Here is a 22,650-nt window from a genome sequence, read left to right on the forward strand (position 1 = left end):
TTTTGACATCATCAAGCACCGCCTGAACGACCAGGGCCGATTGGTTCTTGACTTGGCCCCTCCCCCTAGCGTAGCCGTTAACACCTCCCCTCAGCCAGCCCCATGACTCATCACACAGGAAGTTGTCTGCTTCCTGGAATGCTCTTTGGGCTTCCTGCCCCGGAAGAGCAAGCCACAGTGTCCAGAGGCTCAATGAGGTAAGCTGAGTCATTCAAAGAAAACAAAGGCCATTCTGGCTACACTCCACCCCTTGTTATAGGATACATAATCTAATCAGCCATGTATCCTAGAACATACATTGTGATCCAATTACAAAGGAAACTAAAACATATCATTCATTATAAAGCAAAACATATCATTTGGTGACATTCCTAAATATTGGTTTACGATTCAAATGTGATCCACCCCTAGGTCCCAGCAAGATAATCTCTTCAATCAATCATCCCCAAAATAATTATTAATAATTCAAATGTCCACCCCTAAATCCTTGTATCCATTACATAGGATCAATAATATCATAACAATAAAACAACACAGCAAGGATAACACAAAATAAGTAAACAGAACACTATCATCATTTCCACCCCCCTTGAACGATTGGGGCTCAAAATCTTGGGGTGAGGGGTGAAGGTCTCATTTTCCATAGCTTCTTCATGCTGAAATTGGATGTAGAGATGGCCCTGCCCCCAAAAAGTAACATTCCAGAGGTCATTTCTTTAACGAGCTGGCAGGAATTCCAAGAATGCTACATGCTTAGGCAGTCACCGGAAAGTGCAGGGTGCTTAAGCCTGAAGGAAACAAAACTAGCAACAAGGTTAGCCAAAACAAAGGACAAAAAGAATAGACAAGTATGGACTATAATTCTTCAAATAAAATCATCTCAAGTTTGGTTGAGATTTCAGTTATGCAAAGATCCAACATCAGAGCCAAACTCAGGTGGGAAATATTTCTTTTCAAAAGGAACATAATGAGGAAGCCAAGAGGATCCCACCCTAGATAGAGACTAAGATTGTCCTCCCAGCCTTTCCCCAAATGTACAAGTTTTCATCCGTTAATCACACAAGGTCACCTTCACTCTGAGTGGCTTGTGGGCTTGCAGGAGCAGTTCTTATTTCCCTATTTCTCCTGTTATCAAGTCCTCTATACATTCTGTATAATTCATTGGTTGGAATTCCATCTATCATTTCAAAACCTACCCCTGCTCTCAATAAAGCAGTAAACATTTCTTTCCTTGTTACTCTCCTTTGGCGCCAAGTTTGCTGGTTATTCACCCTTCTCTCTCGAGGAGATCTATCCCTTCCCCAGTCACCTAAGTCATGTAACTGTAAAATCTTATTTATCACTGTTGTAAGACGGCTCCCTACTTCTCCAAGTAATAAATTCAAAATTAGTTGTTTATAAGCAGGGGGAGCTGTCCTAATTATTAAATTCCTATGAGGCAGTCCCATTGGATCATTGTAATATTTGTCTGTAGTTCCTATCATAATGGCAGTCTTCATTACCTCCTCTTTTAGTCTCATGATACAATCTCTAAGTGAATACCAGGGTCTGTGCTCAGTGGGCCACATAGAATCAGTAGCATATCTCTTATTGCATCCCACAGCGGCTAATGCCAACAGTGTAGTCCTGCTATCACCATCTCCTTGCTGATGATGTTCCCTAAAAGCTTGTTGAACTAGAGGATCATGGCTGATACCTATGAATCTCATGCAGTCTGTCCTATCCACTGATATTCCACTGGCCCCTTGATCACTGAGTCTTACCATCCAAGATATCAATGGTTCTCCTATTCTTTGGCTGAATCTACTCAAAATACCTGTGACCTCTTGCGGTGAGAAATCTTCCTGAATTTCCCTTGTAACTGAATCTTCACCTCGGGTTTCTGTCTTCCTCCTTTGTATGGGTCGAGCCCTTGTCTGATCATTTAACCATCTCCTATTCTCTGTGTGAGGCACATCCTGAACCCCAGTAGTGTTTTGTGCCTCAGCCCCTAACATTGTCTCATTTTCTCCCCACTCACTTCCTCTGCCACCATGGCTAGGACGAAGCAGGCAGTCAGGCTCTTTCTGGGCTGGGTTGAAATGCACTCTGGGCTTTTTTGGTCTCCTGTTGCTCTTAGCCACATTAATAGAAAAGTTCTCATTTGAGTCAGTTTGGTCTCCTGCTATCTGAGATTCCCCTTCTTCCTGTGGGGTAGGAGTGCCCCCATGTCTTTCACTTAATCTCAATCTTTCGTATACTAGCCGGTAGGCTGATAACACTATCCAGCTTTGCCTAGATAGTGATGCCCCTGACTGAATCCCAACTTCTCGTAAACACTTTTCCAAATCCCTAGGATCTCCTCTCCGTAGCCTTGGTTCCCAGTTTTCACAGGGTCCAGCTTTTTTAGCCAATTCTTTTGCTAGGGAGGAATAAAATGGATCCTCCCATCCTGGGATATTCATCTCTTCCTCTGGAATTGTTCTGCTTCTAAATAGAGATCTTATACCTAGCGATCCCATCCTCGTCGCCAAATGTATTAGGAGGGCAGAGTTTATAATCTCAAAGAGGATCATAAACATGTCTGAAACGTTCGGAACCGCCGGATATAAGAAACTCTCAAAGTAGAAGGCAGAAGAATCAAAACATTTATTTAGGCTCCACAGTAACCAACCCATGAACCAGCAACCCCATTTTGATATATTGATCAAAAGCTTCCAGGCCCAATAAGTACGCCTTGAAAGAGTAACCAGGAGGCTACAGAGAAGCATGATTGCGTAAAGCAAAATCATGCTTCCCCCTCTATGGTAATAAGATTACCCACTGGCCTGAAGTCTTTGTTCAGCTTCCTCCCGTAGGTCAGCTCTGCTACTGGCAGCTCCTGCTTCAGCTGTGGCTGTGGCTGTAACTGTAGCTGTAACTGTCGCTGTAACTGTCGCTGTAACTGTCGCTGTAACTGTCTCTGGCTCCAACCGGAAAAGGAAAAGAGGATCTTCAAGCTGTCCTCTCCCCTCTTATAGAGTTTTTGACATCATCAAGCACCGCCTGAACGACCAGGGCCGATTGGTTCTTGACTTGGCCCCTCCCCCTAGCGTAGCCGTTAACACCTCCCCTCAGCCAGCCCCATGACTCATCACACAGGAAGTTGTCTGCTTCCTGGAATGCTCTTTGGGCTTCCTGCCCCGGAAGAGCAAGCCACAGTGTCCAGAGGCTCAATGAGGTAAGCTGAGTCATTCAAAGAAAACAAAGGCCATTATAGTTTGAAAAGCATACAGTGCTTGTCATCCCTTTTCCCTTACCATCAGGGTTTTGCTATGTTATTTTCCATTTAGTCTGCTTTTATATGGATAAGAAGACAGGGCATGGGAATGTGAGAAACCTTGTGAAGTGACATAACCTTTTCCATCCACTCAAAATTCAAACTAAGTTCATTGCAGTTTTGAGGGGTTTGGGGTTTTTCTTTTACAGTATTAATGTTGATAAAAACATCTTTATAAGATTATTGGGGCTGTGCACTTTGTTTATCTTTTATTTATAATGAATCCTTTAATTTTTTTAGTTACACAGATGAGTTTTAGAATGCCTTAATGTACATGCAATGTTCATATTTATTTAAAGAATGCATTATCTATAATTTTTCTTGTTTTTTTTCTTGGCAGCAACTTGAATTAGTGGAACCTAGTGGTTGGATTCATGTTCCTTTAACTGATTCCCATAAGAAGCCAATTCGCACATTCATGATACAGATTGCTGTTCTAGCCAATCACCAGAACGGAAGAGACACTCACATGCGACAGATTAAAGTATATACTCCTGTAGAAGAGAGCTCCATTGGTAAATTTCCTAGATGTACAACTATTGATTTCATGATGTACCGTTCAATACGGTGAATCTTATTAAAAATTAAAGAGGAAGCTAATAATGTGAAGTCTTTATTTTTTCTTCTTATTGATACTGTTTAAGGTATCTTCCAGTGGGGGAAATGGTAGAGAATAAAAATGGTTAATTATATTGTATAATCTTACATGTCTAAAATTTTTTTTGTTGTTTCACTTTAATAAATAATTTAAATGCATTTTGAGTTTCACTTTCTTTTCTCATGTCAACTTCATTTTGGATTTCTAGAAAATTTACTTTTGAAACATTTTGTGTTTTTAAAAATGTATACAAAAAGCCACATTTGTCTTCTGTTAGAAATGTAATTGAAGAAAAAAGCTCTGAGGGAATTTTTGTTTGCTTGTTTTTTTCTTTCTTTCTTTTAAAAAAAAAATTAACTTACCAGGTGATTACTTCATGCAGTGGTTATACATAAGGGTATTTCATTGACTTTACTATAAGTTTGGGATAAAATCCAAAAATGTGTTCTGTTAATAGGTATGGTCTTTAATAGGTCATAGCTATTACCTTTTTTTCCTGCCCAAAGGAAGTTTATTCTTTTAATAAGATCGATTTTTAGCTGTTATAAGTTTTTAAAAGGGACTCCATTGTGGTAAAAAGCATGTTTTACTTTTGCGGAAAAGGTTATTATTTTAACTGGTTTAAGTGGGTTTCACCCTTCTACATAATTGGAACTGTAGTAATAATTTAGCAAAAGGAAGTGAACATTTATGAAACTATTCCATATGGTCCTCTTATTAAATTTGTATTCCATATGGTCCTGTAACTATAGCTTGGTATATAATGAAAATGTTACACATGTGACTGGCATTACAAAGAATATGCAAAGCACATTCCTTTACTTCCTAGAATGATCCTCTGTAATATCATAAAGTAGAAATATAAATTTAAAAAGAAAAATAAAACTTACCTTACTTGCCTCACTACTACCTGCTTATTTGACACTTGATCCAAAGGTGAGCCCACAAATATGAAAAATAGTTAGGGACTGAGACATTAAAAGATAATGGAGCAGAGTCATTCTACAGCAACCCTTCACCCTTAAGTACTGAAATGGCAGGGAGAAACTGGACTGCCCATAGCTGGTACTCTCTTAGTTTGCGGGAAGTGGGCAGGTTTAATCTAATGGTCGTCTCAAAATGTAGTGAAGTGAATTTGGCTGTCTCTCTTCATGGTTTTCTTTGTGTGGCATGAAAATAAGAACTGTAAGTTGACAGATAGCAAAAGAAATCAGATATAAACTCCTGTGTGATTCTTGATTCTTTTTAGTCTTCTATTAAGTTCACGAGAATTACCCAGCAGCATTTTAGTACTCACTTTAGGATGCTCCTGAACAAGACACCTAAAAAGAAGTTGTTAATAAATGGTAGCTGAATGAAGTGACTCCAAGTTGTTACTATTCAACTTGTTGCTTTCCTATAATTGAAAAGGTTTCAGTTGTATTTTGGTCTGGCCTGTGCCTTCCCCAGGTATGTGCTCCCCTTTACCCTCCCCACACCCTAAGATTTCTTGAGCATTCCAATCACTCCTCTAGAGAGTTTGAATTACTGGTAGGGGAGAACTTTGAGATTGTTTTAGAGGGGGCCCTCTCTGTTATGGAAAAACCTTAGCAAGAACATTGGGTTTTGTTGATTTGGCTAAAGCCCTGTTTGGGAAGCAGAACTAAGGTGACTGGATGAAAAAAAATGAGTTACATTCTTCTCCCCATCTGTGTCTGCCAGATTTGGAGTTAGGACATTCAGAGCAGTCAAATAGTATGCAGGTATCTAGTGAATAATTGTGGTAGGCAGAAATTGGTCGTAATAGATAGCCATAAGCAACAACAGTACCCAAGAATTCATTCTTTTACCCCTTGAGTTCAAGTGACTGTTTTTTCTACCTTTGCTTTTGTTCCCTTGTTGGTGTAACGACTGTAGCTTCTCTTTTCTTCTACCACCTGCTTGTCGCTCTTGCTGGACCCTGCCCCACTCTCTGTCTGTCTCTGTCTGTCTGTCTCTCTCTCTCTCTCTGTCTCTCCATCTCTCTCCATATACTATGCATCTCTCTTATTTGAGGATCGAGGTGATGCCTTTATATTAGCCTTTTAATGGCAGAGCAACCTGAACTAATTATGGTTTCACTACACGTGCTCTGTGTCCAAGATGATACTTTAGTGGTTAGGGCAGGTCAGGAGAACAGAGGGATCAGTCAGGAGGCTTGATCCATAGAGTGTCATGGGCAAAGCTAGAAGACCAGAAATCTTTCTCCTAATGAGTAGGAAGCCAGGGAGTTGTCTAGGTAGTTTCCAACAGGCCCAAAATCTGGTTCCTAGTGTATGTGTGGCTTAAGAGTAGGCAGGGCTGAGGATCTGTTCCTAAACAGACTTGGAGCAAGGGATGCTTTCCTCAGGAGTCGTAAGAACTGGTCCAAGAGATCACATTGTATTCCCCTTAAATAGGTTAAGGGACACGGTAAGGATGATTAGAGCCGGTTATTGATCAAGAAATCCCGCACACACTATACCATAGCAGGCTGAACTCCTGGACTTACCAGTGACCTGAATTATACACATTAAGATCAGAACCAACAAAGGCACTTGAAATTGTGAGGGACTGACGTCATTCTACTAGCTAAAGGACAAGATATCTCTGTTGATTGATTGATTTCTCAATCACATCACAATCCAAAGAGCTGACCAGAACCTTATTACCTCTCAATGATGCTTATAAACACCGAGAACCTACTGCCTGGAATTGTAATGCTGGAGGTCATCCATCTTAAGTGGTTAGAACTTATTGGAAAACTACTGGCTACTCTTTGTGGTGCTATGGGGACTACTTGCTAGAATTAACTCCCTCATAGGAGACCAGCTCTCTGTATCTCGCCTTTCAGATTTGACTTGACCATCTGTTACCTTAGGGTTCACTATCACCAGCCTTTTCTTATTCCTGGGGTCCATTTATCCAACTTTTATGCAGAGATACTGGCTTCCAGCTTTTCCCGTATCTGCTATCTCTGAAGTAAGTATTTAGGCTTTCCTGAGATTTTCTATAAAGTACTTTAATTGCTAATAATAGGGAAACCATAGAGGCCTTTAAAATAACAAAAGGGGGTGGTCATTAAGTTTTTTAAAAATCCAGCTTATAGGGATAGCTCTGGCCTTCAGTGAAAATATAAAACTTAGCCTTGATCTTAGCTCACTTTAAAAGTTTGGTATTTCTGAAGTCCTTTATAAGTATGTGTTTAAATATGTATTGTATAGTAGAGTGTAAGAATCACTGGATTTAGAGTCAGCTAACGGCTTAGAGTACTAGCTGTCCTGCTTATGAGATATATGACCACAATACAAATCACTTCAGCTCTACGTCTCAGTTTCCTCATCTGTCAAATGGAGATCATTTTTGCACTAACACAGGGTGGTTGTCAGGGAACTGCTCTGTAGACCTTGAAGCACTGTATAAATGTGAGTTTTTAATAGTAGGTTTGTCTCTTGGTATGTGGCTGGTGATGGAGGGAAGATTTCTGGGTCCAAAGATTCCTCCCAGACTTCAGGCCATCTTGTACTTCCTTTATGACTACTTTTTCCTACGCTGTTGCTAGAGGTCGTGTGTGTGTGTGTGTGTGTGTGTGTGTGTGTGTGTGTGTGTGTGTGTGTACTTTAATACCTTAGGACTCCTCTAGGACCCTAGAGAAAAGATAACTTAAAGGGTAAATGATAGCTCTCTTTAAGTATTTAGAGGCTACGATGGAGAAAACTTGTGCTTTTTGAGAGGTGAAATGGACTAAGGAAGACCTGAGTTCTGATCCTATTTCTGATGCAGTGCCTTTGTTATGATGGGTCAGGCAAGACTCAGTTTGCTCATCTGTAAAATGTGACTATAATGCCTTGTGGTGCTATATGCACCACAGAGTTGCTCTGAGACTCAAATGAGACAATTTGTGTAGGATGCTTTGAAAATTTTAAAGCATCCTATAAACATGTGTTGTTCTTTCCCCAAAGGACAGAGCAAGGACCAAGGGGAAAGCTACAAAGAAGCAACTTGGGCTCGTTGCCAGGACAAACTTGCTAGCTACAATTTTACTTGCTGAGAACTTGTGGAATGGCCTGCCTGCAGAGGTCTCACTGGAGGTCTCCAAGCTAGCGTGGGGTAGAAGTTGTTTTTGTTCAGGTCCAGTTTGGACTAGATGGCCCTGGAAATCCCTTCTACCTCTGAGCTTCTATGAGTCTATGATTATAGATCCTTCAAGGTCCAGAAGACCTAAGGGGATCTTTCCCCAGTTCAAGAATGAATCTTCCCAATAACCAACCTGATCACTGGTAATACGTTCTCAGCTCAGGATTCTCTGAGAGGAACCCCTGCCTTAGGAGGTAGTGAATGGCTATCTCTACCTTCATGTCCCATTGGCACTTTACATTCATCACATACAAAATAGAATTCACCCTCTTTTCCCCTAAACCTGCCCCTCCTCTAAACTTCCCTGTTTCTGTTAAGAATCTCTACCGTTCTTCCAGCAACTTAGGCTATAAACCCAGGCATCATTCTTGGCTCCCCTCCCTTTGTGTGTTCTTGTGGTGCTTTTCCAGGGTAGCTGGAGTGGCTGAGTGGATAGAGTGCTTTTCCTTTCATGACATCATTGCACCTTCATTCTGACTTCCTAACAGCTCTCTCTGTGTCTAGCATCTTCCATCTCCAAACCATCCTTTACCCAGCTATAAATAAATGAATGAATAAGTGACCTTCCTAAGGTACATGTGCATAGAATCAGAAATTTATCAAATCAGATCTGGAGCTGGAAGAGACCTCAGAAACCATCTAGTCCAACCAGGACCACTCTCCTCAGCAGCCTATTGCTTCTAAGACAAAATACAATCCCCTGAGCTTGGCATTGAAGACGCTCTACAATGTGGCTCCTACCTACCATATTATCTGTCTTCACCTACTTTATGATCTAGCCAAATTGGACCACTAGCTGGTCACCAAATTCAACATTTTATCTTCCACCTACAGGCATTTGGAAACTGTCCAGAATGCAGCCCCTCCTCATTTCCTTCTCTTAGGATGCCATCTTCAAAGCACATCCCCCACAAAAGTATTCTTTGAGGCCCTTCTCTCGCTTCTCAGTTTATCTTGTATTTACCATTTTTTTTTGTGTGTGTATGTCGTACCCTTCAAACAGAATGTTAGCTCCTTGAAATCCAACTAGTCTCCTTGTTCTTATTGGAATCCAGCACGTCACCTTCCACCTCCATGTCTCTGAATAGGCTGTTCCCTCACAGTCGGAATGCTCTCTCCCCTCTGTCTCTCTTAGTTTCCTTCAAGGTTCAGTTCACGCACCATATTCTATGGGAAGCTTTTCTTAGTCCCCTTAGGGACTTTTCACCTTCTTATATTTATTATATACATAAAACTCCTTGAGGCAGAGACAGTTTCTACATATTTGGAAATAAAGGTGATGTAAGAACAAAATGCCAATAAAAATGTTTGATCTGCTGTGTAATACCTTTTTGGGAATACCTGCCAGTTCTCTTATTAAACTTCCATCAAAGATTTAAAGGTTTTGAATTGCACACCATGTGTCTTCTTATTCTTTTAATTAGGTGTTGATTTTGATCTCTTCTCAGACAAGTCAATGGTCTGATTATATCTAGATAGTTGATTTAAAAGATGACCTCCAGATCAGTAACCAGTTATTTCCCTTCTGTCAAAATATAATCCCCTTCGTTTTTTGTAATGGTATTTGGTAGTTAACATGACTAGGAGCACCTCCTACTCACCTTGTGATATATAGGTGTAATGCTTAACCCCACCCCTTCTGCGCCTCCCTGCAAAGAAAAAAGAAATACAATACAATAAGTTGTAGGCATAATCCTAGACCCAATCCTTCAAGTGTGTCCCACTTTCTTGAAGAATATGCTAGTAGAATACAGGCTCTGGCAGATCCTACCTACTAAGATAGAAAGCCATTGTGTTAGACCATGTGTTTGTCTCAGGTACCACTGGCCTCACTAAAAATAAAGGTCACAGATAAATTTCTGGGCAGAGCAATTTTCAAAGGCTAAGTGCTAAGTTACTGAGGGGTTGTAACTTACATAGGTGGAGGGAGTAGTCAAATCCAACGGCAAAATCATAGGTCCTTGGAAAAAATGAAGTATCACATTATTTTTTCTTCATGTTTTAAGTTCGACAAGAAGCAATATCATGTTTGTCATTTGCACCTAGATACAATTATTAGGCTATCTGTCCTAGCACAATATTTAGGTTTTTACTTTGTCCTTTAAAATACATTTTTAAAAAATCTACTGCAAACATGAGGGACAAAAAAAAGCATGGTACGCAAATTCCTACATTTCAGCAATGCTTCATTCATCAATTTAGTAAGGCTTCAAGAAATGTCATAATAAATATCTATAGGCATTTTCAATGATGCTCATGGCATGGCACTGATATAGATAGCAGAAAAAAATAGGCTGTCAAGGGATGAACTATGGAGGCACAAGCCTGCTTCCCACAGGAACACACCAAATAGTGGCAGTTATGATCTCCTTAAAAGCACACCTGCAGGGCAGCTGGCATCATCACACTGGGTAGCCATATGCATCTGCTAATGCTTGGCTTCATTCAATGTATTGTTTGCCAGAACTCCAGTGCACCTAATCATTGATGCTCAGACTAAGCCAAACTCTTGAGTAATAACCTCCTGTATAAGAAGAGCATTAGGCCACAACATTTTTTGAGCTTTCATGATGTGGACTACAGCAGCTTGGAGGTACATTTTCCTGTCTTCATCTGTGCAATGCTTCTTAAACTGTGGCAACAGTAAAAGGTTTCTGAACACACAATGACCAAAAATTAATTAAAAATCAAATGCATAATGAATCTGAGGTGTTTCTGGGAGTACTTGCCAGTGTTCCATTGGGCGACTTCACTTCAGCCTTGGTTCTGAACACTAAGCATGCACACTGTGCACTGCACATGCCCTCAGGCCACGCAGTGGCTAATTAATGCTGCAGAAATGGAGAAAGGAGTTGTGAGTGGAAAAAGTTTAAGAAGCCTTGATCTACAGCACTTCTGGTTTGCTCCGTCTCCTGTGGTGTGTCTTTTTGCATTTATGTGGTTATTTTAAATTGTGTTTTTTACTACTGAAGTTCACATTTAATACTATAGTAGAGTCTGCATCTATGTCTTCTCTTTTCTGAATCATGGTTTATCATTTTCACATCAAGTAATGATTTGATATTTTTTGCTAATTTCTTTTCATTCATCTATGTGATGTCATCAGACCCTTTGAAACTGGTGGTTTTGCTATTGTTAAAAGCAAGTAATACTGTATTTGGTATGTCATCAGCATGGCCACATATGGTTTGGACAAATAATTCATTTTAACTTCACCTGTATAAAAATGTAACCGTATAAGCTTCCTTCCCCTGAAATGCTGACTATAACATAATTCAAACATCTGTATACTATTTTTTCAAGTTCCTGAGGGATGGCAAATATAGAGGAAGGAGGCCAAGAGTCACGTACCAGCCTATAGGACATATATTTGAAACCTATCCCCACATTGATGTCGGTGTCCTGATTTTTTATAAATTTGTTGAATTTGTTGTCGAGATCATCACTGACCTTCATGTCTGTATACATTCGATAGTTTCCTCGTAAACTTATATCCATTATAAACTTATGCCCACATACTCTATTCTTCCCATTACCTATGATACATAACCAGTACTTGTTCTTCAGATTCCAAAACTCTCTTGTGCAAATAGATTAGGTGATTTTCCAAAAAGTTCTAGTCTCTATGTAAAGTCTTTCCTCAAGAAGTTGGGGATAGGCCACACATAAAAAATGATCATTCAAAGTTGCATTTTTAACATAATCCAACGTGACAACAGCTCTGGCTATCATTAAAAAATTTGTTCCACGTTTTATCAAAGCCCACTACACTTAGTTCCAGGGACATTGCTGAGGAGAGTGGTCCTGAGGTAAAAAAAAAAAATAAGGGAGTTGTAAAGATGGGAAAAGGACCCACATGTACAAAAATATTTATAACAGCTCTTTCTATGGTGGCTAAGAATTGGAAATTGACAGGATGCCCATCAATTGGGGAATGTTCAGGGGCACCCCCCTCTCATCTTCATTATTAAGGAAAAGAATGGTAGTCATCTGAGTAAAATGAAAATGGATAGCAGTCTAATCATACTAAATCATAATGGAAATAAAGCGAAGGGATTTTAATTTATTTATTTAAATTTAATTTATTTAATTAGATTCCATTTTTAAAACATTCTGTAGCTAGTGGTAGATTCAAGGAAATTGTTCTCTTGTTATTAATTTTTTTTGCTTTTGAAAACACTTATAGAATAAATGGGCTGCAAAATAGATCTTTAATAGATAGGTTATGCTAAATTCGCTACTAAAACCAAAGGCCTTTGTTTCTCCTTCCTCGCTGTTTTCACAAGTTTACAAAGACGGTAGGGTGGTCACAATTCTGCCATTCTGTTAAAATGGGGACATGTACATATCTTTATTACTCTCCTCCTTAACTCCCAGTCATGTTGTGAGAATGAAAGTGCATTGATAAAGCACTAAAAATTAATCCTATAACCCAAGCCCTTTAATTCCGTTGTTCGTAATACCTAGTTAGACAGAGAATTGACAGACATTGTCTCTTTATTAGGAAAAGTTGGGTAAGTAGGGTAAAAACATAGCAGTGGTCCTTAAAAGCAAGAAACCCAATGGCAGATCACATCCTGTGCTTTCAAACATCCCAATGCTTTCGCTGAATTTAGAACATTATTTGTACCTAAGTGTATCTCTATATCTTTTTTTCTCATCTAATGTTCCTAAAACATTTTACTATTTTAATTTTATTTTTTTATTAGTTTATTTTTGGTTTTCAACATTCATTTCCATAAGTTTTAAATTTTCTCTCCTTCCCTCCCGCCTCCCCAAGATAGCCTGCATTCTGATATAGGCTCTCTCTCTCTCTCTCTCTCTCTTTCTCTCTCTCTCTCTCTCTCTCTCTCTCTCTCTCTCTCTATATATATATATATATATATATATATATATATATATATATTCCTATTAAACATATTTTCACATTATTCATGTTGTATGAAAGAATTGTAATGAATGGGAGAAACCATGAGAAAGAAAAAACAAAATGAAAAAAATAGTCTGCTTCACTCTGTATTCACACTCCATAGTTCTTTCTTTGGATGTAGATGGCATTTTCTATCATGAGTCCTTTGGAATTGTTTTAGGTCCTTGCATTGCTGAGAAGAGCTAAGTCTATCAAAGTCAGTCATCACACACTATGGTTGTTAATGTGTACAATATTCTCCTGGTTCTACTCATTTCACTCATCATCAGTTCATATATGTCTTTCCAGGTTTATCTGAAGTCCACCTGTTCACCATTTCTTATAGCACAATAGTATTCCATTACAGTCATATACCACAGCTTGTTCATCCATTCCCCAATTGATGGACATCTCAATTTCCAGTTCTTGGCCACCACAAAGAGAGCTGCTATAAATATTTTTGTCCATGTGGGTCCTTTTCCCATTTTTATGATCTCTTAGGGATGCAGCCCTAGAAGCAGTATTGCTGGGTCAAAGTGTATGCACATTTTTATAGCCCTTTGGCATAGTTCCAAATTGCTCTCCAGCATGGTTGGGTCAGTTCACAACTCCACCAACAATGAATTAGTGTTCCAACTCTCCCACATCTTCTCCAACATTTATCATTTTCCTGCTTTGTCACGTTAGCCAATCTGACAGGTGTGATGTGGTACCTCAGAGTTGTTTTGATTTGCATCTCTCCAATTAATAGTGATTTAGAGCATTTTTTCATATGACTATAGACAGCTTTAATGTCTTCTTCTGAAAACCGCCTGTTCGTATCCTCTGGCCATTTATCAGTTGGGGAGTGACTTGTATTTTTGTAAATTTGTTTCAGTTCTCTACATATTTTAGAAGTGAGGCCTTTTTCAGAGACATTAGTTGTAAAAAGTCTTTCCCAGTTTTCTGCTTCCCTCCTAATCTTGGTTGCATTGGCTTTGTTTGTGCAAAAACATCAATTTAATGTAATCACTTTACTTATTTTTAAAGGAACTTTCTTCATCCCTGCTTCTGGCATATCTCTATTTAGATGTCCTGCCAACACCTTAAATGTGACACAATCTTAAAGTTTGGAGGTGCCTCTGAAGCCATCTAGTCCAACTTAAAACCAAAAAGGAGCCCCATTTATAAAGGGGGTATTCCAGCACTTGATTTAAGACTTCCAAAAAAGAGAAACCACTATTTTCTGAAATGGCTTTTTCCAGTTTTGTACAGCTCTGATTAGTTGTATGTTTTTCTTTAAAGTCTAATTTTTTCCTCTGAGTGTCAAACAGAACAAATATTCTTCCTAATCCAAATGATAGACCTCTCCAGAGGCTTTGTTCTTGTGTAGAGAGACCAGTACTTTTTCATGTTGATCAGAAATTTAATTCTGGTAGATATGCATAATTAATGTAGAACAGTGTGGAAGAATGACCCGTTAAGCTTTCAGTTAGGCTTTTGGTTTTGTCTTTAGATTTATTTCCATGCCAATCAAGGAACATTATGATGCCTGAAGAGAGAGTCTTGTAGACCTAAACCCACACAGCTTCTATGAGGTTTTTTTGAGTCAAGTCTGCAGAGTAATTATGGGGACATAGACTAACAGGAGATTCCAAGGGGCTTTTACCTCAATTCACATAGTTGGCTTAGGTTTAGGACTTTTGAGTCAACCCTAGAACAAGTATGTCAAAAGAATAGACTTAGATTTAGGTATTGTGTATTGGCTTTTATTGGCTGCCTGGCTGGATATGGTAGCTCAGGGCTGTCCAACCTCAGGTTTTTATTGAAACAATAGACAATATATTTTGATTTGCCATTTTAGTGAGAACTGTGCGGTAGCTCAACTTCGTTTAATAAAGCATTTATGTAAATTTCTATGCTTGTGGGCCAGCCACATAAATTACACTGCTGGCCGCATGCTGCCGTGGGCCACATTTTGGACAGCTCTGTGGTACCTCATAGAACTTGGCTGATCACTAAAAGAGCTGAAACCTAGTGGCTACCCCCAGCAAATAGTAAGAAAGAAGCAGATAATCCTGAAGACCAGCAAATGGTAGGTCAGTCAACAGGTCAGCAACCACAAGATTGGCAGAGACAATTAACTTGAGAGCATACACTGTGCCTGCAGAGATGTGCCTGCAGTGAAGAGCAGAGTAATAGCTTATTGTTAACACTGCAGTGTCAGAAACATGAACTGTCCTGGCCAAGTGTATTTCTATCTACCTTCAATATGTTTCCTTTCACATGTTTCCTAGCCACACATGTTCTGTACAATGTGCCTCTTTTTTTTGCATGTTACCTAATCATAGCTTTTCTGTATGTGTGTCCTCTCCTACTGGTAACATGGTAACCTCTGAGGGCGTACAACATGTGTACATGGGGAAGAAGGGAAAAGGATATTTTCTTGCCAGTTGGTTGTAATATTCAACTAAATGTCCATTGTTCTGAATTAATGTGTCCTCTGGCCAGCAAGTAAAAGTAAACACTGGTTTACCTACTGATGAGCTAAGGTTTGAGTGGATCCCGACCCACAAGGTATCTAGAAGTTGAGGTAGCTTATTGTAATGCCTAAAGGCAAGGACTCAGCCTTCCATTTACTTTTGATGTTTCTATTCAAATTATTAAGTGCCCAGCACATAGCAGAGGTTGAATAGATAATTGGTGGTGCTCTTTGGCACTTATTGTGGCATAATGCTTTAGTAGCTGTTGCCACAATTTCATTTATCTCTAGATCATAATTTTCCTTTATTGGAGTCAGTCATTTCTGGTTGAAGTTCTCCATTTATTCTCTTCAATTTTCTAGTTTCAACTAATAGATTTTCATAAGGTCTTTGAAAGAAAGTACAGTGTCCCTTGTTTCTTTAGCAGCACCCCATATAGTCTAGATCAGTTGTGTTAAATAGAAATGGAAAATATATATAAAAATCTCTGTGGGCTCCATATTGACTTAGAAAACCTTGTCTGTTCTATCATATTTTTATTTATTTTGTTAAATATTTCCCAGTTACATTTTATCCTGGTTCAGTTAGTGGGGCGTGGATATGCCACATGTTTGACACCTCTGGTCTAGAACAGCATTTTCCCTCAGCTAGTTTTTGCCAATTTTATTCTTCTAAGTGTAAGTGAGAAATGCGCTAAAGATATACTTCATATTTTACTTCTCTCAGTAACACCATAGGACTAGGAAAGCACAAACTTCCAGCTCTGCATCTGTTACTTAGGTTATGTGACCCTGGACTTGTTTTTGTAATGCCTCTGTGTAGGAAATGGAGATTCACTATAACAGAGCAAAATTTAATTAAATTCTGTTAAATCACGTTCTAATTAAAAGAAGGACCTAGAGGGCCAGAAAATAAATGTTTTTAAATTCCAAAGAATAGAATAAAAAAGAAGTATATCAATGTAATTTGCAGGTAGCAAATTTAACTGTACTAATTGGCCTTCTTAGCCCACTGCACATAGTTAAATTTCTCATTTAATAAGCCTCTCAATTACCTTAGCCTTTCCGTAAAAGAGAAAACACTTAATACAAATTTTCTAACGCTAAAAGCTATTAATAGATGCTAGTTTAACCCTAGAAAAGCCCACTTAAATTTCTCCTCCTCAATATCCCAAGATAAGCTATCTTTTAAAAAAAATTTTAGGTTCTGCTTATGTATTCATAATTGACTATTTTGCTTTCTCTGAATAGTTTTCTCTACTTAAAAAAATCAGAAATGGTCTGTTGGAAAACATTTTAAAAATATTTAAGCATATAGTATGGTATAATGAAAAGAATACTGTATTTAGAGTCAGAAGACCCGATTTCAAATCCCAGCTCTGCTACTTCCTACCTGTGTGACCTTGGCACTTAGGTATATAGAGGGCTGGCCCTGGAGTCAGGAAAAACTGGATTCAAATCCAGCATCTGGTACTAGCTGTGTGACTCTGGCCAAGTCACTTAATTTCTGACTGCCTCAGTTTCTTCAATTGTAAAATGGGGAGCATAACAGCTTTTATTTCTCAGGGTTGTTGTAAGGATCAATGAGAAAATACCTGTAGAGCTCTTAGCATGGTTCATGCCTGGCAAATAGTAGGTACTATATAAATGCTTATTCTCTTCCTTTCCTGCTTCCCTTGGGCAAGTCCCAACTTCAGTTTCCTCTTTTCTAAAATGAAGGTGTTATGGGCCAGGAGACTAGGGAGGCAGGAGTCAATTGTTACGACCAAGCAAGTTGTGGTGCAGCTCTGGGGCAATTTGGGTTAGTTTTTTTGCCTCTGTGGTCTCTTTGAACAAAGAGAATATAAAAGAGGTTTTAGGAGGCAGCTGTGAGAGAACCTCCTTGTTGCCTGCTTTTAACCTTCCTGCCAGCAGCTTTTGTCTGACTTTGTCTTCCTGATCTCCTTTTTTTTTTTTGGGTAATTCTTTTTTTTTTATAAATTTCTTTATTTATTTTTAGTTTACCACGCACGGTTCTACATAGTTTTGAGTTCCAGTTTTTCTCCCCTCCCTCCCCCCTCCCTCCCCAAGATGGCATGAAGTCTCATATAACTGTCATGTATAGCTTCGCATTGAATTAATTTATGCACTAGTCAAGTCGTGGAGAAGAATTTTGACCAATGGAATGAATCATGAGAAAGAAGAAACAGAACCAAAAAAAAAAAACCCCAAAAACAAAAACAAAAGAGAAGCAGAAAAGGCGAGCATGTAGTGTGCCTCAGTCTGTATTCAAACTTCGCAGTTCTTTGTCTCGATGAAGATAGCATTCTCCATCGTGAGTTCCCTGGAGTTGTCCTTGCCCCTTAGGTTGCTGAGAAAAGCGTAGTATGTCTTCCTGATCTCCTTTTAACCACCTTCAGAGTCATTTTGTTTAGTAAAAAGGACTCTTTGAATAATTAGGCTCTGAGCAATCAGTGCTCCAGATGCATAATCATCACCATCACAGAGTGGTTTGAGCTGGATGACTGCCAACGTGCCCTTTCCAACTTTGTGACTATGCAGTACAGTAGGATATGATCACATTTAATTTTCAGACAAGAGGGATATGTCAAGTCCAGGTATTCCTCTAATTTGGGTATCTAAATCTAGGGGTTAGAATAGTATTTTTTCATGCTTCTGCATGGTTCCCTTCTATTTCTCAACATAATTTAAACTGACCAGGTACCAATTTTTCTTGGCACAATGACCATCTAGCCGTTGGCATAAGCAAATGACTATTTATCATTATTTTAATCTGATGAATTCCATTTCATACAATCATTAGTCAGTCCAGTTGTCCTTGTACCTTACCCCTCCATAAACTATTCTCCATCCTCACTGCAACCTACCCTCATTCCACTTCTCTCTGGTTCCCCAAGCTGATATTCCTGCTCTAGCCTCTCTTTCCTTTAAAATTTTGGCCCTTTAATTTACCAGTTTGACTTTATAATGTCCTTAAATCTCAAATGCCTTGCCTCATTTTGCTTTACACAGATTCCAAAATATTTCTAAAGTACAGGTCAGACCATGCCCTTCTTCTGCTCAGGAACCTTCTGGGGAGCCCAGTTTTCTTTAGGATTCAAACTCTTCTTTTGGGAATTTTAAGCCCTTTGCAATATGGCTCCAGCCTCCATTTTGAGGCTTACTCACTTTATGATGTAACCAAATTGACCTAATTTATTTTGCCAGTATAAGATACTGTAGGGGCAATGTCTGTATCCTCCATGCCATTCTCAACTCCTTGCTCAGATTCACCCCACTCTTAGGCAATCAGTTGCCAAGTCTTGTCATTTGTACCTCCTCTACATCTCTTGTATACCTTCCCTTCCCTTCACTCACACAGCTGCCACTCATCACCTCATGCCTATACTATATCAGTAGCCTTCTGATTCGTCTTCCTGCCTCAAGTCTCTCTCAACTCCAGACACCTTCCCTCAGTTGCCAAAGGAATAGCCCTAAAGTGCAGGTCTGCATACCACTTTCCTACTTATACTCTACTGGCTGCTCATTACGCCTAGGATAAAATATAAACCCGTCCATTTTTCTTTTAAAACCCCTCATCACAACCTGACCCCTTTCTACCTTTCCAGATTTCTTAGACTGCCATCCACATCCCTCTACAATCCAACACTGGCCTCCTTGTTCCTCATACGAAACACTCCATCTCTCAACACTATGCCTTTATCCTGGCCGTCTCCTGTGCCTGAAATATCCTCACTTCATCTTTGCATTCTGGCTTCCTTCAAGACTATTCTGGAAGAAACTTTTCCCAGTTCCCCTCAATACTAGCACCTTCTCTGGGAAACTGCCTTCAATTTACTCTGTACATATCTTCTCTGTTTGTAGTTATTTGTGAGAATGTGAGGTTTGTGACAGCAAGGATTCTTTTTGCCTTTCTTTGAATCCTCAGTGCTTTATACAATGCCTTGGACACAGTAAGCCCAGAATAATTTTGTTGACTATTACTAAGTAGAGTGACCTATCAAGTAGGGGAATGACATGGCATGACTATTTAGCTTTTAAAGTTCTTAGCATCAGACTCCAGTGGTTTACTATAATATTATATTTATATAATATTATTATTCTTTCTTGTTTATTACATGACTCTCCTTCACTAACTCTACAATCCAACCAAACTTGCTTACTTCCTTCTCCAGTATGCAACATTCCAACTAACATCCCCATGCCTTTGCATAAGTTTCCCCATGACAGCAATTTACTCTCTTGTCACCTCAGCTTCACAGAGTCCCTAACTTCTTCCTTCAAAGCTCAATTCAGATGCTACCTTCTACAAGAAGTCTATCCTGATCTCCCAGTTGCTAGTTCCCTCACCCCAGAAATTATTTCATATGAATTTGCATTAATTTTCTGTATTGATGTTGTCTCCCCCATAGGACGTAATATCCTTGAGGACAAAAGCAGTTTTGTTTAGTCAGTTTACCCCCCAGCACCCTGAACAGTATCTGAAATATAACACGCACTTAAATGAATGTTTGTTGAATCATTAGATTGAACATTAATTCAGTATTATGTGTTCATATGAAACTGTTCCCAATTGAACCCTGAAAGAATAATATCTTGAGATGTACTTTTTTATAAGTATAAATAGATAACCGATTATGAATTACAATAACATTACTCATTATTCACTTTTCTTTGGAAACTGGAAAGGAAGAGTTCAACTCTTAGCTTTGTGATCTGTGTGACCTCAGCACAGTCTCTTTACTTCCTTGAGTCTCAATTTCCTCATTTGTAAAATGAGAAGATTGGATGAGATGACCTTTGAAGACCATTCTAGAGCTAAATGTTATAATACTGTGCTGTGACTCCTTGTAGCTTTGATGCTACAATAGATCTGTGATCTCATTGGTGTGAGTACTCCAGAGATGCAAATTACCACCCATCCACACCTAGCCATCTTGTATGACCCTTGTGTGTGTCTGCTTGTAAACTCTTTTGGGGACTCTGGGGTTCTCCCACCACATTGGGAGGCTTCATCTAATTCTTGGCAGTGTATTTATACAAGAGCCATCCATTGGTTACCTTTTGCTCTTGCTACGTGACCAGCTGGCTGATTTTTCCCCCCAAAAGTTGCACATCTTTCTAGTACACACTTCTCCACAATTCTTCATTTGTACACACATCATATACCTCTTCCGTTGACCTCTGGCTGACCCACAACTTGAATTCTTCTGTGGTATTCTATGACTTGCATCCATGCTGCATCCCTGAAAGGAATATTGTTTAAAAGATCAGCCTTTGTTTCATGAAAAAGCCTGGTGTCATTAAAAGCACCACACAATGTTCCAAAGGCAATCTGGCATGTTCTCTTAGCTATCTGTAAAATTACTAAGGGTTTAGCCTTCACATCAGCACGTATTTTTGAAATATTTGTTGACCTAAAGAACCTGTAGGTCCAGATTCATTGATGACCTTTAGTAATGTGTGAATAGGGAATTCCTCAGATCATCTTTCTGTTCTCTGTTATAGATTGCACAAAATAAAATTATGTAAAAACTTCTGCTGCAGTCTTTAGGTCCCAGGGCAGAATGTTCTTTGGCTACAGATAAGCTCCCAGGATAACATGCCTTTGCTTTCAGTTACAAGTGACCTACTTTGCCATGAGACCTCTGACCCTACTTAATGAAGTAGAACCATCCTCCTGCAGAGAAACCTTGATTCAAGTAGCTGTAGAGTAAAGGTCCTAGTGATCTGGGGGGAAAAAGAGGGAAAAAAGCCTCTTTGCTATTCTTCCTGTACATGCTTCTGGCAGAAGAAATAAGCATAGGGAATAGTCCTTAATATGAGAGGATAAGATTTAGAGCCAAAGGAAACCTTAGAAATCACCAAGTGCAACTCTGATTTTACAAGCTAGTAAACTGAGGCCCAGAGAGGTAAACTGACTTGCCCAAACAGTGATAGTCTCACTGATATTCTTACCCAGGTCCCCGATTCCAAATCCGGGGCTATTTCCTCTACACTATGCTCCTAAAGTACCACTATTTAAAATATCGCTAGATTAATAGTTATTTTTTGTTTTTTTTACATCAACTTAATTTCTAAACATATTCTCCTTTCCTGCCACCTACCCAGTGAGCCACTCCTTATAATAATGAAAGTAAACGAAACAGTTCAGAAAACTAATTAACATGTCACCTGAGCCTGACAGAACAGACAAGATTCCTTAGCCATAGTCCTTCCCCTTTCCCATTAGTACCTTGACCCTTTCAAAGAAAGGAATTAAGCACATTGTCTTAGCTTTTTTTCTGAGGCTCTCCACCCCCCCGCCCCCCCTGCATCTACTGTTGTGCCTGGTTTCAATCCCACAAACAAGATACCCCTCCCAGTTTAAACTCATTACCTCCAATATCACCACATGCTAACTCAAGCCTTGATTGACATCACCTCCCTCAGCCTCCTCTATCCTCTGATTGGAGGGTGGAGGACAGGCTCTTCCCAATGCCTTCCTTTATAGAGGACAGAAGTTAGACTCTCAGTTCCCTCCACTCTGCATCTGCTGCTCTTTCTTATTTAAACTCCATGGAACAAGATGTCCCTGCTCTCTCCCCCTCCATCTTCTACCTCCTTTTGTGTAATGTCTCTGCCCATTAGATTGTAAGCACCTTGAGAGGAAGGACGGTTTCTTTTTTCCTTATATACCCAGCAGTCAGCATAGTGCCTGGCATGTAGTAGTCACTTAATAAATATTCATTGGATTTATTGGATTGGGCTAAGCTCAGTACTCAAACTGTTACAATGTTTCATTTTTTTATTCTTTCCATTTGCTTTGTTGTCATTGTGTTTATCACATTCTTGGTTCTGCTGACTTCACTCAGCATCCATTTATATATATTCTTACGCTTTCTTAAATTCTTCATATTCATTGTTTCTTACAACACAATCAGGTGAGAGCCACAGTGGTTTCAGTTAAGGCTGGTCCTTAAGAAAATATGGTTTCAGAGATCAAAATTTTCATTCCCTTTGGGCAGAGCACCTGCAGGCAAGGGTATGATACCCTATGTGGACAGAGGGAAGGAAGGAAGGCTGGGCCAAGCCCTACTTGGTCATTATTTGGGCCCTGATTGGCTCAGAGTGAATTAAACAGCAATTGTTTCAGTTTGGGCCAAAAACCCTGAGGTTCTTCCCCTACCAAATTGATTTTTTTTGACTAGGTAAAGAGGCTATTCTCTAACTCATTTCTTATTTAGCCTTAATCACTGAATGGGTGTTGC

At 39.3% G+C, this 22,650-nt stretch overlaps 1 protein-coding gene across 2 annotated transcripts in view; it reads left to right on the plus strand.

Annotated features, from left to right (window-relative positions):
* ANAPC10 (anaphase promoting complex subunit 10) overlaps nucleotides 1-4,054 on the plus strand; it is a 123,685-nt gene extending 119,631 nt beyond the window's left edge. For both annotated transcript variants that reach the window (XM_036763635.1, XM_036763636.1), the window contains one exon: nucleotides 3,639-4,054. In XM_036763635.1, the coding sequence (XP_036619530.1) occupies nucleotides 3,639-3,869 (231 nt within the window). In that variant the 3' untranslated portion in view covers nucleotides 3,870-4,054. The remainder of the gene's footprint in view (nucleotides 1-3,638) is intronic.
* The last annotated feature ends 18,596 nt before the right edge of the window (nucleotides 4,055-22,650 follow it).

This window comes from Trichosurus vulpecula, chromosome 6, assembly GCF_011100635.1.
Source record: "Trichosurus vulpecula isolate mTriVul1 chromosome 6, mTriVul1.pri, whole genome shotgun sequence".
In the NCBI taxonomy this organism is placed as follows: Eukaryota; Metazoa; Chordata; class Mammalia; order Diprotodontia; family Phalangeridae; genus Trichosurus; species Trichosurus vulpecula.